We start from the raw sequence: 14,766 nt of genomic DNA on the forward strand, positions 1-14,766 counted from the left end.
CCGTCTCTTCCAGCTCTCGGTTTATAAATTAAACTTCATTCTGGGTGATGTCTGCGGATGCAGGCATCACTGGGGGCCCGCAGAGTCCCCCACCCCGATCCGTGTCCTGCACTCACGTGGCAGTGCCCAGAAGCGCAGTGGCTGCGTGGCAGCTTGCCCGACCCCATCCTCATCTCCCGCAGTGCCCCCCTCCCCGCCCCCCTCCCTTCCCGGCACCCAGGCCCCTCCCTTCTCCCGAAGCCCGCCGGTTCCGTCCAATCAATTTGTGTCCTGATGATTTAATCGGTGCCAAGTGCCAAGCCACCTCCGGGTTCCCTCCTCTGTCCTCTGTTATCGTGTGACTTGGGGACAGCAGGCAGCTGTGGTGTGGCGCTGCCCTTCAGGTGCGCGGTGGATTGATGAGCACACGCAGAGTGGGGCGGCCCGTGGCCTGGATGGGCTCTGACCTGCTACCCTACTTGCTTTGGTACCAGGCGGGAGGCCCGGGGGTCCTGTTCCACTCCTGCCCACCGGTGGTCTTGGGGCAGGACAGGAGGTCATTCCTCTGGGCGGAGAAACCTGCTCCAGCAGAGTGTGTCACCCCCCCACCCCCCGGTGAGGGCGGGAGGCGCAGTCATGGAGGCCTCCGGAGGGCATGAGCAGCAGCCGTTCCCCGAGTCCGGAGCCCCCGAGAACGGGCTGCTCTTTGGAAACAGGCCAGTGATACACCGAGCACAAGATGCTGCAGGAAGCAAACAGCCTCAGCATGCATCCGCCGCAGACCAAGAACCCGCCACGAAGAGGGCCTTGGAAGGAGGCCTGGGCTGGTCCAGGGCCCACAGTTCAGGGCCGGTGCATCTCGGCCTAGCGGCTGTGCCCGATCTGCTTGCCTGGTTGGGGGCCTCGCGTGACCCCTGCAGATAAAGTGAATGGGAGGGAGGGCAGGGGGCCCGGAGGGGATCCAACATGGCACACACATGTACCGTGTTCCCGACAGACGTCACGGCTCGATGTCCCAAACAGGGACCCGGGAAATTAGCTTTTAGCAAAGCAAAAAACATGTGGGGAAGGCAGCACGTGGAGACGTTCCACTTCAGTCTTGGTGAAAGTCAGGAAGGGGCTTCAAGGTCATCTCAGCCCAAAGCCCCCGGCTGGGCGGCGGGGTCCGGCCGGCAGCTCCCCGACAGCGTGGTCACCCTGCCCAGCTCCAGTCCATGCAGGCATCGGGCTCAGGTAGCAACTCCCCACCTCTTCAAGTCCTCAGGTCCCTCTGAAAGCAAACGCGGAGACGTCACCTGCAAGCCACTCCCAGACGTCACGACGAGCGGGCACCTGCAGGCTACCTGCAACCACCACCACCCCTGGGACAGCGACGGGCCCCTGCAGAGCCGGTCACTGCCCCCAGGGGCCTGCAGAGCTGCCCCGGGGACTGCAGGGAGGTTTGTAAGTCAGATCCGTCCCTAAATCCAACAAAGTGACTCCTGTACTGCTTTGCCACAGGCATCCGGTGCGCGCCTCACCGCGTGCACACACACAATGCACGCTGTTTACCACGCTCCTCCTCCTGCTCCCGGACAGGACAGCGCGGGCTCTGACTGAGCACCGCCTGCCACCCACGATCACGCTGTGCAGTGACACACGGGGCACAGGGGTGAACCTGTCCAGCAGACACGGCAGCTACCTCTGAGATTCGTTTGTAGCTAGGAATATTCATAGTGCGAGGTCCTTCGTATCTGTGACAGTTCACAACCCGAGTGTTTGTAATTCAGGGACTTACTGTACAACACTATGGAGATTGGGGTGGAGAGTCCTCCAAAGCCTGAGACTGGGAACCATGTGACCCAGCCGCTCCCCTCCTCGTGTCTTCCTGACTGAGCTAAAGGCATCACATTACAGTGACACATGCACGACCATGTTTATAGCAGCACCACTCACAACAGCTAAAGCTAGGGAGCGTCCTCTGCGTCCATCAGCACACAATGGACAAAGCAGGCACGGTGGTGTCACACACCGTGGAGTACTACTCTGCCATGAAGTAGGATAAACTGGAGTCATCTGGAGGAAAATGGCTGCCGCTGAGAGCATAGGGTTAGGTGAAATAAATCAGACACAGAAAGCTAAATATTGCTTGATTTCTCTTAGGTGCGAACCTCAAAGAATAAATACAAAAGACAGATAATGGAAACAGGAGATAGATCTGAAAATGAGAATAGAAGCAGGAGACGGAGCGGGGAGCGGGGAAGGGGGCGAATCAGGATGAAGCTGTGGGACACACACGCACCAGCTCCCCGCGAGTGTGATCTGCGCGGACTGCAAACACGGCCGAATGAGCACAAAGCGCAGAGCCACCCATGCCCGACCCTGCACCATCTGAGCAGGGGCTGGGCACCTTCTCAGCGCAGCCAGGGGCTTTGCCTGTGGGATCTCCCGCTTGGCCCTGTGTGTGTCTGTGACTGGCGCCGCGCCCATGTGGCCGCCTGTGGCCCTGGTGGCAGCAGGGAAGTCGCCTGCTCAAACACCCAAATGCTGCCCACTCACAGAGTCAGCCGCCCAGAGCACTGGGAGCTTGAGCTCCTGTCTCAGTCTGGAGGCAGTTTTGGCAGGTCTTAAAGCAGCGCGGCTGCCGAGAGTGGTGGTGCACATCTGTGATCCTAGCACTTGGGAGGCTGAAGCAGGAGGATCACAGCCAGCCTGGACCACTTAGGGAGACCCCGTCTCAAAAATATAAAATAAAAATAAAATAAAGCAGCTTGGTGGTTACCAGAAGCTGGAAAGGAAGAGAAACTGCTCCAAGGGTCCTAGGGATGGGACAAGGAGGATGCTGAATGGGAGAGGCTACACAACATTAATGCCACAAATGCCGCTAAACGGTGCGCTTTAAAATGGTTTGTCTTTGTCACATGATTTTGTGTGTGTGTGTGTGTGTGTGTGTGTGTGGCTTTTTGAGACAGGGTCTCACTATGTCATTGAGACTGACCTGGAACTCACTATGTAGCCCAGGCTGGTCTTGAACTCAGCGACCCTCCTGCCTCAGCCTCCTGAGTGCTGGGATTACAGGCGTGCGCCACAACACCCAGCTTTTTGTCACATGAATTTTAGTTGAGTTGAGAAGGGTAAAGGTCTTTGGCGCTGGTCCAAAGAGCCATAGGAGGCTCTGAGCAAGATTAAGTCAGCAAATATTGGCCAAGCACCCTACAGGCCAAGGCCACATTCCCTGCACCATCACCCTGCACAGGACGCCACTCACCCCACCCGTGGCCCATGTCCTGCGTCACATGGCAGCAGGGCTTGCAACCCCCTTCCCAGGCGTCCCGAGAGTGCAGGTGCCTGGCCCCTCCTGCTCAGAGCCTGTGTGTCGGTCCCAGGCTCCCAGTAAGGGGCAATAGCCTAAGGGAATCCGGGGTCCTCAGCCCCCTATGAGGCCACCCCGTGAGGCTGTGGCCTCTGGGAGCTCTGGGAGGAGCTGGGTCCGTGGCAGTGGGGACTCAGGTGGCCGCACCCACCTCCATCTGCTCGTGGATCCAGTCCAGGAAGGAGGTGACGCGGGTGTAGACCCCGGGCTTGTTTACATCTGCACAGCCAATGCCGAAGCTCGTGGTACCCACCAGCTTCCACAGCCGGCTCTCCTGGCACACCAGGGGCCCGCCGCTGTCTCCCTGGTGAGGAAGGGGTGAGGAGGAGGGCAGGGTGCTGTCCTTGCAGCCAGGGAGGCTGGGTAAACACCGGCCCGGCCCCAGGGAGGACAGCTGTATCTTAAGCACATCTCTTCCTGTGCCAAGTAAATTTGCTTTTCGCACAGTCATGGGGAGCAGCAGCAGTGGTCTGTCCCAGGCTGGGTCCCTGTCCTGCAGCCGCGCCTGCTGTGGCCTCCCTTACCTGGCAGCTGTCCACGCCGCCCTTCAGGTAGCCCGCACACAGCATGGACGGGGAGATGATGCCCCCGTACACGTCCCTGTGGTTGCAGATCTTGTTGGAGAGGAGCGGGACAGCTGCGTGGTTCAGGACGGGGGACGCATCACCTGCAGGGAATGCACGGAGCCATGTGTCTGGGACCTGGTCATGCTGAGGGTGAGGGAGGACCATGGAGAGGTGGAGTCCCAGCCCCACGGTCCTTCCTTCCCCAAAATCTGAGTCTTAGTGTGCAAAGAGCGTGTCACCTCGCTTTTCCAGGGAAGCCCCTCAAATCCCCCCACCCCTGCAGCCCTCAGTGAGGGCCGGCTTGACCCAGACTGAGCGATCAGGGCCGAGAGCCAGTGTGGCTGTGACCAGGGGTGGGTAGGGATGGAACATGGAGCCCAGGCCTGGCACCAGCTGGTCGTGGGAACCTGGGCCCTGGTGCCCTCTCCATGGGGTGGGGGCTGCTGTGAGGCTGAAGGTACCGTGGTGGGCAGAGCTTCCTGTGCAGGGGGAGGAGGAGGTTGGAGCCAAGAGGCCAGCACTATGCAGGAGGGTACCGAGGGTCGACTGGGACGGAGTAGACCCTTGGGGGGTTGAGCTGGTGCTGGGGAACCTGCACCTCTGGAGTGGAAGGGCTCTTCCCCAGGGACCCCTCTTCAGAGTCCAAAGTCGGCAGAGCCGCTCTGGTGGGCAGGGTGACCCCAGGGGAGCATGAGGAGCACAGATTGTTTTCTGGCTCCTCCACGGCCCGGGTCCCAGTTCTGACAGAGCAGGGAGCCTCTGCCCCTCGGTGTTGGAGGGGGCTGGGCCTGGGAAGTGCCCTGGAGCTGGGTGAGGCCTTGCCTTTGGGGAGGAGGGACAGACGCTCACAGGTCTACAAGGGGAAGCACTGGCCCCTGGAGCCGTGACGCATGGTCTTGCTTGGAACAGGGTCTTTGCAGAGTGATGAAAGTGACGCTACAAGGCCAGCTCATCCCGCTTTGGGTGGCCCTAAATCCAATGACTCATGTCCCCACAGACAGAGGAGATGGCGCTCTGAGATCCAGAGACATAAGGGCAGCCTAGGAAGGTGGAGCCTGAGACTCGCTTGACCCCTCTCCAAGCAAGGGACCCCGAGGATGCCTCAGCCGCCAGCCCTGGGGAGGAGCCCAGAGCAGACCCCCCTGGGCCTCCAGAAGGAGCCAGAGCCAGCCATACCATGGCCTCAGACTCAGCTCCAGACCTGCAGGGCAATGTGCTTTATAGTCTCAAGTCTCCCTACAGGAAGCTACTCCTCTTCCGGCCAACTAGGAAGTGGGGGGGTGGGAACCCTAACCCTAACCCTGGCTACCGTCCCTGTGCCTCACCAGTGAGGGGCTTGGGCTTCATCTGCATCTGCTGTAAGCACCCTCAACACCTCCACGCCCATGGTTGCTATAATAACAGGGTTGAGTGGGGGGCTGTTCTTCTGGATCTTTGTAGGAGGAAGTAACAACTTCCAAAGTCCCACAGGCGCACATGCCCTGGTTACCCAGCACAGACTTCTGAATGAAGGGGTGCAGGTTGCACCATGGCATTTAGAGGAGGAAAGAGGTGGAGGAGGGACCCTCGATTCTCGGCTCCTGCTGAGGTCCTGAGACAAGGAGCACACAGGGATGGCTGCGAACAGTTGGCCTGCACCCCGGCTGGACCTCCAGGAACCCATTGGGGACAGCCCGATGAGACTTAGGATAGACCCCTCCCCACCCCAAGGTTCGGGGGTCCTCAGACTACTGACCTCCGTCCTCTGTGGCCCCCCATCCCGATGTCCAGCACATTTTGCCATCAGGAAAGTTCTCCTCCGAGTTGGGCAGGCAGATGGGCTGGGTCATCTCTGTCGGCAGACGGACAGTAAGCACACTCAGCGGGGCAGCCGTCCGACCAGACCACCGGCTGCTGCCTGCGTCTCCCAGGGGGGTGGCGATGGTGGCCATCCACAGGCGACAAGAGGGATGGAAGCCCTGTGAGCAGTCGCCCCCCAAGCAGCCCCACCCTGCACACACCAGCCAGTCCTGAGTGAGCACATGGACGCTTGAGAGAAGCTGAGTCCTTCCCCGGGGAAGGCCCTCCGGGGGGCTGAGGCCAGTGGTCTGGTCGACTGGCACCTTAGATATGCACCACTGATACACACCGTTAGTGGCCGCGCGGGAGCTCCCCCCAGAAGACTAACAAAGAGCGCGAACCTGACACCGGGAACACACATCTCTGAGATGCCCGCTACCCAGTCCTCTCCCGGTGTGCTCTGATCTGAACAAACCCTGTTCTTACTCTGATCTTGGTGAATTCCTTGACCAGCCCGTCACCCCTGCCTATCCAATCCCACCAGGCAAGGGGCACCGACTTTCTCCCGGGGACAGCTCAGGCCTTGGTCACGGAAAACAAGCAGCTCAGAGCAGGGACCCCCGCCCTGCCCTCTGCCCAGGGCCCCTAGGCAGTGCTGCGTGCGTGGGGCAAAGGGCCAGGGAGCCACAGGCTCTGGTGACACACAGTCTCTGCCACTGCCCCTGGCAACGGGCCCGTACTCGGGTGTGACTGGGTTCCAGGAGAATTTTATTCATCAAACTGGGCCACGGGTCAGGTCTGGCCTGTGGGCCCTGCCTGGTGTGTCCTCTGCCTCAGGGAATATCCATCCTCAGAGGTCCCTGGTCAGCAAAGTCCACCACTGGCACCACACTTTCTGCGGACAAAGACTATGAACGCCGTTCCCCAGTGGTACCCACAGCAAGGTCCGCCTAGTGAAGTTTCCCCCACGATGAGCCCACTCATGCCCGCTCATGCTGCTCTGTGCCACCAGATTCTGCCCTGAAGAAGGGACCCCTGCCCAGCCGCCAGGTGCCTGGAGTCCTTGGGAAGGCACTGAGTTACATTAGCACTGGAGCCCAGGCAGACCCACAGACTGGAGCTAAAGGAAGTGTGCGTACTAACACAAAAACCCGCTGTGAGACTCCCCGTAGCCCGCCAAACTGTCCAGGTACAACTGGAAACGCTTCTCATCCCAAGAACCAGGACAATTACTGCTTTTTGTTTTGTACCAGGGGTGGAACTCAGGACCTTGCAATTGCAAGGCAGGCGGCAGAACCACTGCGCTAAATCCCCAGCCCTATCACAGCTTTAATGACAAGCGTGCTCAATAGACACCAGCACCCACATGAACCAGATGCGGCTTTCCGATAAGGGTGAAGCAGCAGCCATAAAAATGCTGCCACACACAATCACAAACCCTCCTGAAACAAATGTAAAGCCACTCAACAACCCAGAGATGTACCGTCGAAGGTGAGGGGGCCGGCCAGCTTCATGAGGGCGATGTCGTTGCCCAGCCGCTTTGGCTTGTATTTGCTGTGGTAGATGATTTTCTCCACCAGGTGGGAGGGTGCTGGGCTGTCCAGCAGGGAAACCAGGCCCGCTTGGATGGTCCAGGACTTGGGGAGGTACAGGCTGAAATGGACAGGCCAGGAGGTGAAGCCGAGGATGAAGCCAGCCATGGGGCCACTGGCACCACCCCATCCAACAGCCACCCAAAGGAGAGGGCAAAAGTAACAGGCACCACCATGCCTAGGGGCCTTCTCACCCCGACACCCCTAAAAGAGACTGCTTTGGGGGACGTGGGGCCTCCACGAGCTTTCACCCCACTGCACACTGCACGGCCTCATCAGATTTCAGCCTAGCATGGTCCATGGCATGCAGTTAGCCAGAGGCCCGGGCCTCATGTCTGTTTCCTGTCTCCCCAACCCTGTGTGAGCCTCGGTCCCGCTCACCCCGCGTGGAGATGGGGCAGAGAACAGGGTGACTCCGTCTGCCTGGCTTCTGGCCCTGCTCACACCCACCCGGCCCAGGTCTGGCCAGGGCCTTGAAGCCAGGAGCCCCCCAGGCGCACACTCACTCGTAAACACAATGCGCGGCGGTGACGATCCACCGGGGCGTGATGACCGAGCCCCCGCACAGGTGGTGGCCCTGGAACTGCAGGCTGACCTGCCAGGGCCACTGCGCCGGCGCAGACGCATTCCCTCCCACGATGCGCGGGCTGTAGCCCGTCCTCAGCCCGCAGGCTGCCAAGAGAGGACAGGGTGTGCGGGAGACTGCGGGCTTTCCACACTGCTCCCACAACTCTGCAGCCCCCACCCAGGACCAAAGGAGCCTGAGGACAGGCCCCGGATGCTGACCAGCCAGGCGCTGGAGCCCACGCTCTTCCTGACTCCTGGGACCCCAAAGAACCAAACCGCCATTGCCCTCGGTCATCAGCACCTATGTGACAGTGCCCCCCACGTCCAGTGTCTGGTAATGACAGCACCCAGGACATCAGACTACTCCCAGCCACAGTCCCCTGTACACTGCTGTGGGTGCTGGTGGCACTGCCCCTCCCCTGCCTTCTCCAGACCCTGTCCCTGCAAGGATAGCCCTCCCCTCTGCTGGAAGCAAGAGGCAGCTGTCCCCAAAGAGACGAGGACCGAAAGAGAAAGGGACAAGGAGCCAGCTCCTGGAGGCTGTGCATAGGGACAGGACGTCTAGGGCCGTGGTCCTCTCTTCTGCTAAGAAGTCGCCCACCTGGGCCAGCTCCCCACCTGACGGGTGAGGCCAGCAAGGCCTCCTCCTCCTCTGCTCCTGTCTGGCACCCAGAAGCAAAGGGCTCAGAGCCCACCTCTGAGAACAGGCAGAGGAGGCTGGCAAGTGCCAGCTTCCCGTTTGCCTGTCTGTCCAGAAGGCTCACCCGTGCACTTCAGCGTGACCACATGGCCTGAGGCGCATCCCTCCCTAAAGTGGAGAAACCACAGACATCACAGAAAATAGAAGGTGTGATAGCAAAATACAGCAAACGTTCATATTTAAAACTTCTATTACAGCCCGCCTGGCAAGTGCGAGGTCCTGAGTTCGATCCCCGGTACCAAAAATAAATAAATAAATGCATGCATACATATACATACATACATGCATACATAATACATACATACATACGTACATACATACATACATACATACATGCTTTATTATAGTAAAAGACACGCTGCCGTGAATCCCCTGTAACATCTTTCCCTTCTGTTCAAACACCCTCCTCCCTCGTCCCGGCCCCTTCCTGCAGCCGCTCTGGAGCCCTCTTTCCTGCGCTGTCCCAGCTGCCTCCATGTCCTGAGTGGAATCACAGTGCTTCCCTGTCCTGGTCATTTTGACTCTGGGGAGGAGCCGGGAGTCACACGGTACCAGACCCAATGAGTAAGGAGGATGAGGTCACAGCGTCCTGTTCTCACAATCTGACTTTCTGCTGGGCGGCGCTCGGCAGCAGCAGTCACCTTAGTTTTGATCACACCTCACAGACCTCAGGAGAGAGGACTCCAGAGCCGCTGCAGGAAGTGGCCAGGACCGGGGAGGAGTGTGCTCGAAGGCAGGGGGATTCTGAAGGGATTCACGGCACTGTGCGCTTTACGGTAATGAATTTTTTATTTAAACATTCACCATGTAGTTTGGTCTCGGCTTGTATCCAAGGCCTACAGAATGAATGCTTTTCTCCTTTTACTGCGTCTTGCGAATGAAGAGGAATAAGCTTCTCCCCTTGTTGCTGGCCTGTACTCACCTCACGTACACAGCGTGGTGCAGCGCGGTCACCTTGGCGTCCGGCAGGAGGTGGTTGATGGACACGAAGGCCCCCTGGAACTGCGGCTCCAGCTGGTCCACTCTGAGGTCACCGGAGCCGACATGGCTGCACGCACGCCCGACACAGACCCCACGGGGGACCCTGAGCCCTGCACCCTCCCCTGACCAGGGCTCAGGTCACAAAGCTACAGGCGCCAGCTTGGGGACCTCGTCTGCCCACCCACGCTGTCAAAGGCTCCTTCGGCAGACAGAATAACGGGTGCCCGGCCCGGCAGGGTCTGACCCTTCCTGGGGCCGAGGCGAGGTGTGTGGTTCCCCTTTCACGGCTGTGGTGGCGGGACCGGCCCTTGCTTGGCTGGAAGCAGGAGGGGGGAGCCGCATGCAAACTAGGGGTGGCATTGTCACCGGGATGCCACGCACCCCAGAAGGAGGGGTTGGCGGCACTAGAACCCTCCCCGTCTGCCCAAAGAGAGGAAATTGTGGGAGGCAATGACCCTGGGGCCCTGGGACCAGGCAAGTGTGAAAAGCGTAGGAAACCATGCCAAGGAGGTCCAGCTTTGGAAACGTCAACGGCAGAGGGGAGTTCATGGTTACATGTCTTTTACTATACATTTTTAAATGTAAGTATTCACTGTATTTCTTGATTAGCCCACGTGTGCAGCAGAAAGCTGGCCAGGCAGAGACAAAAATCGGAGAGACTGGCTGGCCCCGGTCCAAGAAGAGCACACCACAGGGCCACCGCTAGGCGGGGAGGACTGGGTCACCACGGGCTGGTGCTCCTGTCCTGGACTGGGGGCAATGAGCTGGGCTCCTGGGGTGTGGGTGGAGCCATGGCCCAGAGGGAGGGGAGCGGAGGGCCTACAGCAGGCCTCTGAAAGTGGGGTAGGGGGCATGAGGAGGGTGGCCTCGGGGACACAAGCTGGGGGACATCCCAAGGCCCTTGGCTTTGCATCAGACTTCACAGCCACGACTCTGGGGGACTCTGACAAGCTGCTCCTGGGACACACAGGATGTACATCCGGGGCCACTGTGGTAGCTTTGCTCTGGCCCCAAGGTGGCCTGGGAACCTGGGAGCTGCCTGCCAGGGGTGCTGAGGATCAAGGGCAAAGACAGCGAGGCCAACGGCACCCACTGAGGCTCGGGAGCCCCAGGGGAACCAGCAGGAGGCGGAGCCTGTGACCGGATGGAAATGTGTCACCCTGAAGCCCAAAGTGACGCAGGCAAGGCCAACGGGGGAGCGGCAAATCCTGGAATATGGTTTTGCTTCCACACGTTGCTCAACAGCATTTTTTAATGATTATGCTTTTACGGAATCGCTGGCCTTAAGAACCTGGTTCAAACAGGTGTGGGGGTGCACACCTGTGATCTCAGCACTCTGGGAGGCTGAGGCAGGAGGATGGCAGGTTTGAGCCCAGCCTGGGTGACTTAGAAAGACCCTGCCTCAAAAAGGAAAAAGTGGGTCCTAGGGGTATAATTTCAACATGAAGGCCCTGGGTTTGGTCCCCAGTATTACAATAAAGAAAGAAGGGAGGGGAGGGGAGGATAAAACCTGGTTCTTTGGGACCCTCAGGGAAGCAAGGCCCCCAGGATCAGTGTGAAGTGTCCAGGACTCTGCAGTGAGCACCTGCTCGAGTTCCCTGGCCTGTCTGGGCCTCGGTTTCCCCCGGTATGGTGCCTGTGCCCCGCTTACCTGGGGAAGCCCAGCTGAGCACAGGCCACGCTGGCATAGGACCCCTTCCAGTCGTCCGTGCACAGGGTCCTCCAGGCTGCAGCCACGAACACCTGAAGCACCGCGCTGTGGCCGCTCATGCGCACTGGGCCGGGGTCGGAGGTCAGGACGAGGGCCGCGCTGGCCCGCTCTCCCCGCGGCTGCCCTCAGCCCCCAGAGTACGGCAGAGCCTACCTGTGCACCCCGATTCTGCACAGAGGCCTGGTCTCTGCCACGTCCTCTCCCTGAGAACAGTCCCAGGGCGAGCACGGAAGGGCACCCCTCCGACCACCACGGTGAGCAGGCAGGCGCTTACCACACCGGAACTCGTCTTCCCCTTCTCTGCAGTCAGACACCCCGTCACAGCGCGCTGCCAGCTCAATACACTTAAAAGACGAACGACATCTGTATTTCCCAGAGCAGTCAAAGTGGACTAGGAAAAGGAGAGACAAGAATGTTGACAAGCAGCCTTTTCAGTGCCCAGCACTGGCAACTGTCCACCTGCCACGTGGCAGTGAGCTTGCCCATGAATAATGAAACCCGTATTGAAATTGCATCCCTGTCAGCAGCCTGTTCCTTCAGCTCAGTTTCTGTGTTGATTCTGGGGGGTGGAGCTGCTGTGCCCCGCTTTGTTTCACAATGAGACCTCAGTGGGGAGCCCCAGAACAAGGGGAATTTAAACTGGCATGGGGGGGGTTAAGGTCAAGAAGGAAAGGACATGGCCGAGAGGAACCCTGACTGGGATCTCCTGGGCACCCTTGTTCCCTGGACTCTAGGCTGGAGGGGAACAGACTGGGCCACACAGCCACCGTGGGCGAATTAAACTCCCCTGTGGTCCAGTTCTCCAGTGGAGAAAATCAGAAATTGTTCGATCAGAGTCTCTTCTGCCCAGTGACCCGCTTTCCCCCGCCACCCCAGCACCTCCCATGGGTGGGACCTTCGTCTCCTCCGCTCTGCTCCTGCCCGCCCCCTGCTGTCTCTCGAGCCCCGCCTGCCCACCGGGGGTTGGACTCACCTCCCAGCCCGATGGCCAGTGCCAGGATCAGCGCGATGATCCCCACAACCACAATTGGAAAGAACTTCAGGGGCAGCAGCGACAGGATCTGTGCGGCCACTGCGTCTGCATCTGGGCCTGTGGGAGCGAGCACATGAAGCCAAGAACACTGGTTTTAAGGAGCTGAACCCCGGACTCAGCTGTGTACCCCACTGCGCTGGGCCAGAAGTCCCCACCAGAGAGGGCTTGCTGGGTGGGGAAAGTCGCTTCTGGCTCACCTCACCCTGTTCCCACCTGGCCTAGACTGTCCACTGTGGGAGTCAATGCTGTGGGCTGGGCAGCATCCCCCAAAAGGACATACCGAGGTCCTGACCTCCAGGACCTCAGAATCGTGCATCATTTGGGGAATCTTCATTTATTTAGTTATTTGTTTATGATTGATTGATCAATCCTGGAGATTGAGCCTCTGGCCTTTGCACTGAGCTGCATCCCCAGCCCCTTTTGTATTTTTTATTTTAAAATAATATCTTGCTGGGCCAGGGGTTTAGCTCTGTGGTGCCGCCACCTGCTTCACAAGTGCAAGGACCCGAGTTTGACCTCTGGTACAAAAAAAAAAAAAAAAAAAAAAAAAAAAAAAAAAAAGGATCTTGCTGATTTTATGTGTCCCAGATTTGGCTCAATCTTGCAATCCTCCTGCATCAGCCTCCCAGAATGTTGGGACTATAGGCATACACCCAGCTTGGAGGATATCTACAGAGCATTCTAGGTAAGATAAGGTCATTAAGGCTGGCCCTAATTCACTGTGACTTGTCGTTATTAAAGGAGAAATTGGGACAGAGAGACAGGCATGCCCGGGGGAAGATGGAAAGAAGGACGGAGGAGCAGACGGACCGTGGAGATGAGGACTGAGGACAGAGCGTCATGTCTGCCGTCCCGGGACACCAAAGGCGGTTCGCAGATGCCCAGAAGCTGGGAGAAGCTGGGGATGTCCCCGCGGGGGTGCAGTGGAAGTGGGGCCCAGCCACACCTCAGGTCCAGCCTGTCTCCTCGAGCTGAGAGAGAGGAAAACTCTGCTGTTCTAGTCACCCGCCTGGTGGCCCTGGGTTCCTGCAGCCTGCGGACACTGGTCTCTTCCAGTATGTTCATGTATTTAATCTACACCCAGAGGCTGAGGCAGGCAGCCCTCTGCTCATTAGGAGGTGAGGTCTGTACACAACTCAGCAAGATGTTGGGGAGAGGAGGTAGGTGCACCCCAACCCAGGAGGGGCGATTCAGGAGCCCTGTCCCCTTGGGCCACCTCACCTGTGCCTTCAGGATTGGAAGCCACATCATTAAATTCAGGAAAGATCTTGAGCATCATGGCCCACGTGTGTAATCCTAGCACTTGGGAGGCTGAGGCAAGAGATTCTCCATGAGTTAGAGTGAGCTCAAGACCAACCTGAACTACATGATGAGACCCTCTCTCAAAAAAACAAACAGAGTAATATAAGAAGGATGTGGCCTGCAAAGGGAGCAGACCCCTGATGGACCAGGGGGACAGCTCAGAAGATCTCCCTGCCTCTGCTGTCAGAAGTCAGAGCTTCAGTCTCTGCCAACACTGAGAGGGGTCAAAAACAGCTGGGGCATCGGAAGCTGCCTGCGACAGAGAAGTCAAAGACAAAGGGACGGCCAAGGACTGATTGTCGCTTCCACTGTGCTGCAGGGAAGGCAGCCTGGCCCCCACTAGCGGCCACTCGGGCACACAGGTCAAGTTCCGTCTGTGTCCACCTGGAAGGGACACCAGCAGGCCGGAGCGCGGATGAAATGTGTGACTCAGGCCCCTACTTCCGGGAATCCACCCTAAAAGGTGTCACAGATACATACACAAATTTCTACCCACAGGGACACCGAGAGGAGTGACATTTATAATGGGACCAAGAAGTGGGAACTGAAGAAATAAGTAACACACGCAGCAGGACACTTAGGTCTTTAACGTGGAGTAGAAAAGTCGGCAAACCTTGGCCCTTTGTGAAGATCCACAGGGAAGACCTTAAACTTCAGAGGCCGTCTGGCCCGTCCCAGACACGCAGCTCTGCTGTTGTGGCCTGAGCTCAGCGGACGAGGATATACACCAGCAGGAACGTGTCCCAAGAAAACTTCATTTAAAAACACAGGCAGCGGCCCAGATTTGAGAAATATTTAATACCATGGAGAAAGGAACTTGACGGTAAGTTTTTTAAAAAGCCAAATACATAGGGGGAAAAAAGCAAGAACTCCAATAATAAGGGTTAATAGGATTATTCCTGACTAATGGTACAAATGTGGACGATTTTTAAAAACCTTTTTGGTTATCTATGTATTTTCTAAATTTCTACTATGAATGGTAAGTTCGTTGCTTTATTTAAAGTGAAAGGTTTGGGGATGGGGATTTCCCTCAGTGGTTCCACCACCTGCCTCACAAGCACAAGGTCCCAAGCTCAATCTCTGGTACCAAAAAAATTAAAAAATAAATAAAACAAAAGAGGGTTGTCCCAGGGAGGAGGGGGAGAGAGAGAGAGAGAGAGAGAGAGAGAGAGAGAGAGAGAGAGAGAGAGAGAAGGGGACCACC

At 58.1% G+C, this 14,766-nt stretch overlaps 1 protein-coding gene across 2 annotated transcripts in view; it reads right to left on the minus strand.

Annotated features, from left to right (window-relative positions):
* Positions 1 to 232: 232 nt before the first annotated feature.
* Positions 233 to 14,766, minus strand: part of Tmprss3 (transmembrane serine protease 3) — a 16,020-nt gene continuing 1,486 nt past the window's right edge. The window contains exons 2-12 of one of the 2 annotated variants that reach the window (XM_010636481.3): positions 12,201 to 12,317; positions 11,502 to 11,618; positions 11,168 to 11,291; positions 9,458 to 9,583; positions 8,600 to 8,643; positions 7,775 to 7,940; positions 7,160 to 7,329; positions 5,633 to 5,728; positions 3,856 to 3,998; positions 3,483 to 3,635; positions 233 to 1,249 (exon numbers count right to left, since the gene is read on the minus strand). In XM_010636481.3, coding sequence (XP_010634783.1) covers positions 1,232 to 1,249; positions 3,483 to 3,635; positions 3,856 to 3,998; positions 5,633 to 5,728; positions 7,160 to 7,329; positions 7,775 to 7,940; positions 8,600 to 8,643; positions 9,458 to 9,583; positions 11,168 to 11,291; positions 11,502 to 11,618; positions 12,201 to 12,317 — 1,274 coding nt within the window. In that variant the 3' untranslated portion in view covers positions 233 to 1,231. Of the gene's footprint in view, positions 1,250 to 3,482; positions 3,636 to 3,855; positions 3,999 to 5,632; positions 5,729 to 7,159; positions 7,330 to 7,774; positions 7,941 to 8,599; positions 8,644 to 9,457; positions 9,584 to 11,167; positions 11,292 to 11,380; positions 11,449 to 11,501; positions 11,619 to 12,200; positions 12,318 to 14,766 lie in introns of those variants that run through there. The other variant, XM_010636482.2, reaches the window with a different exon arrangement.

Source organism: Fukomys damarensis, unplaced genomic scaffold (genome assembly GCF_012274545.1).
Source record: "Fukomys damarensis isolate Sample0158 unplaced genomic scaffold, DMR_v1.0_HiC HiC_scaffold_24, whole genome shotgun sequence".
Taxonomy (NCBI): domain Eukaryota; kingdom Metazoa; phylum Chordata; class Mammalia; order Rodentia; family Bathyergidae; genus Fukomys; species Fukomys damarensis.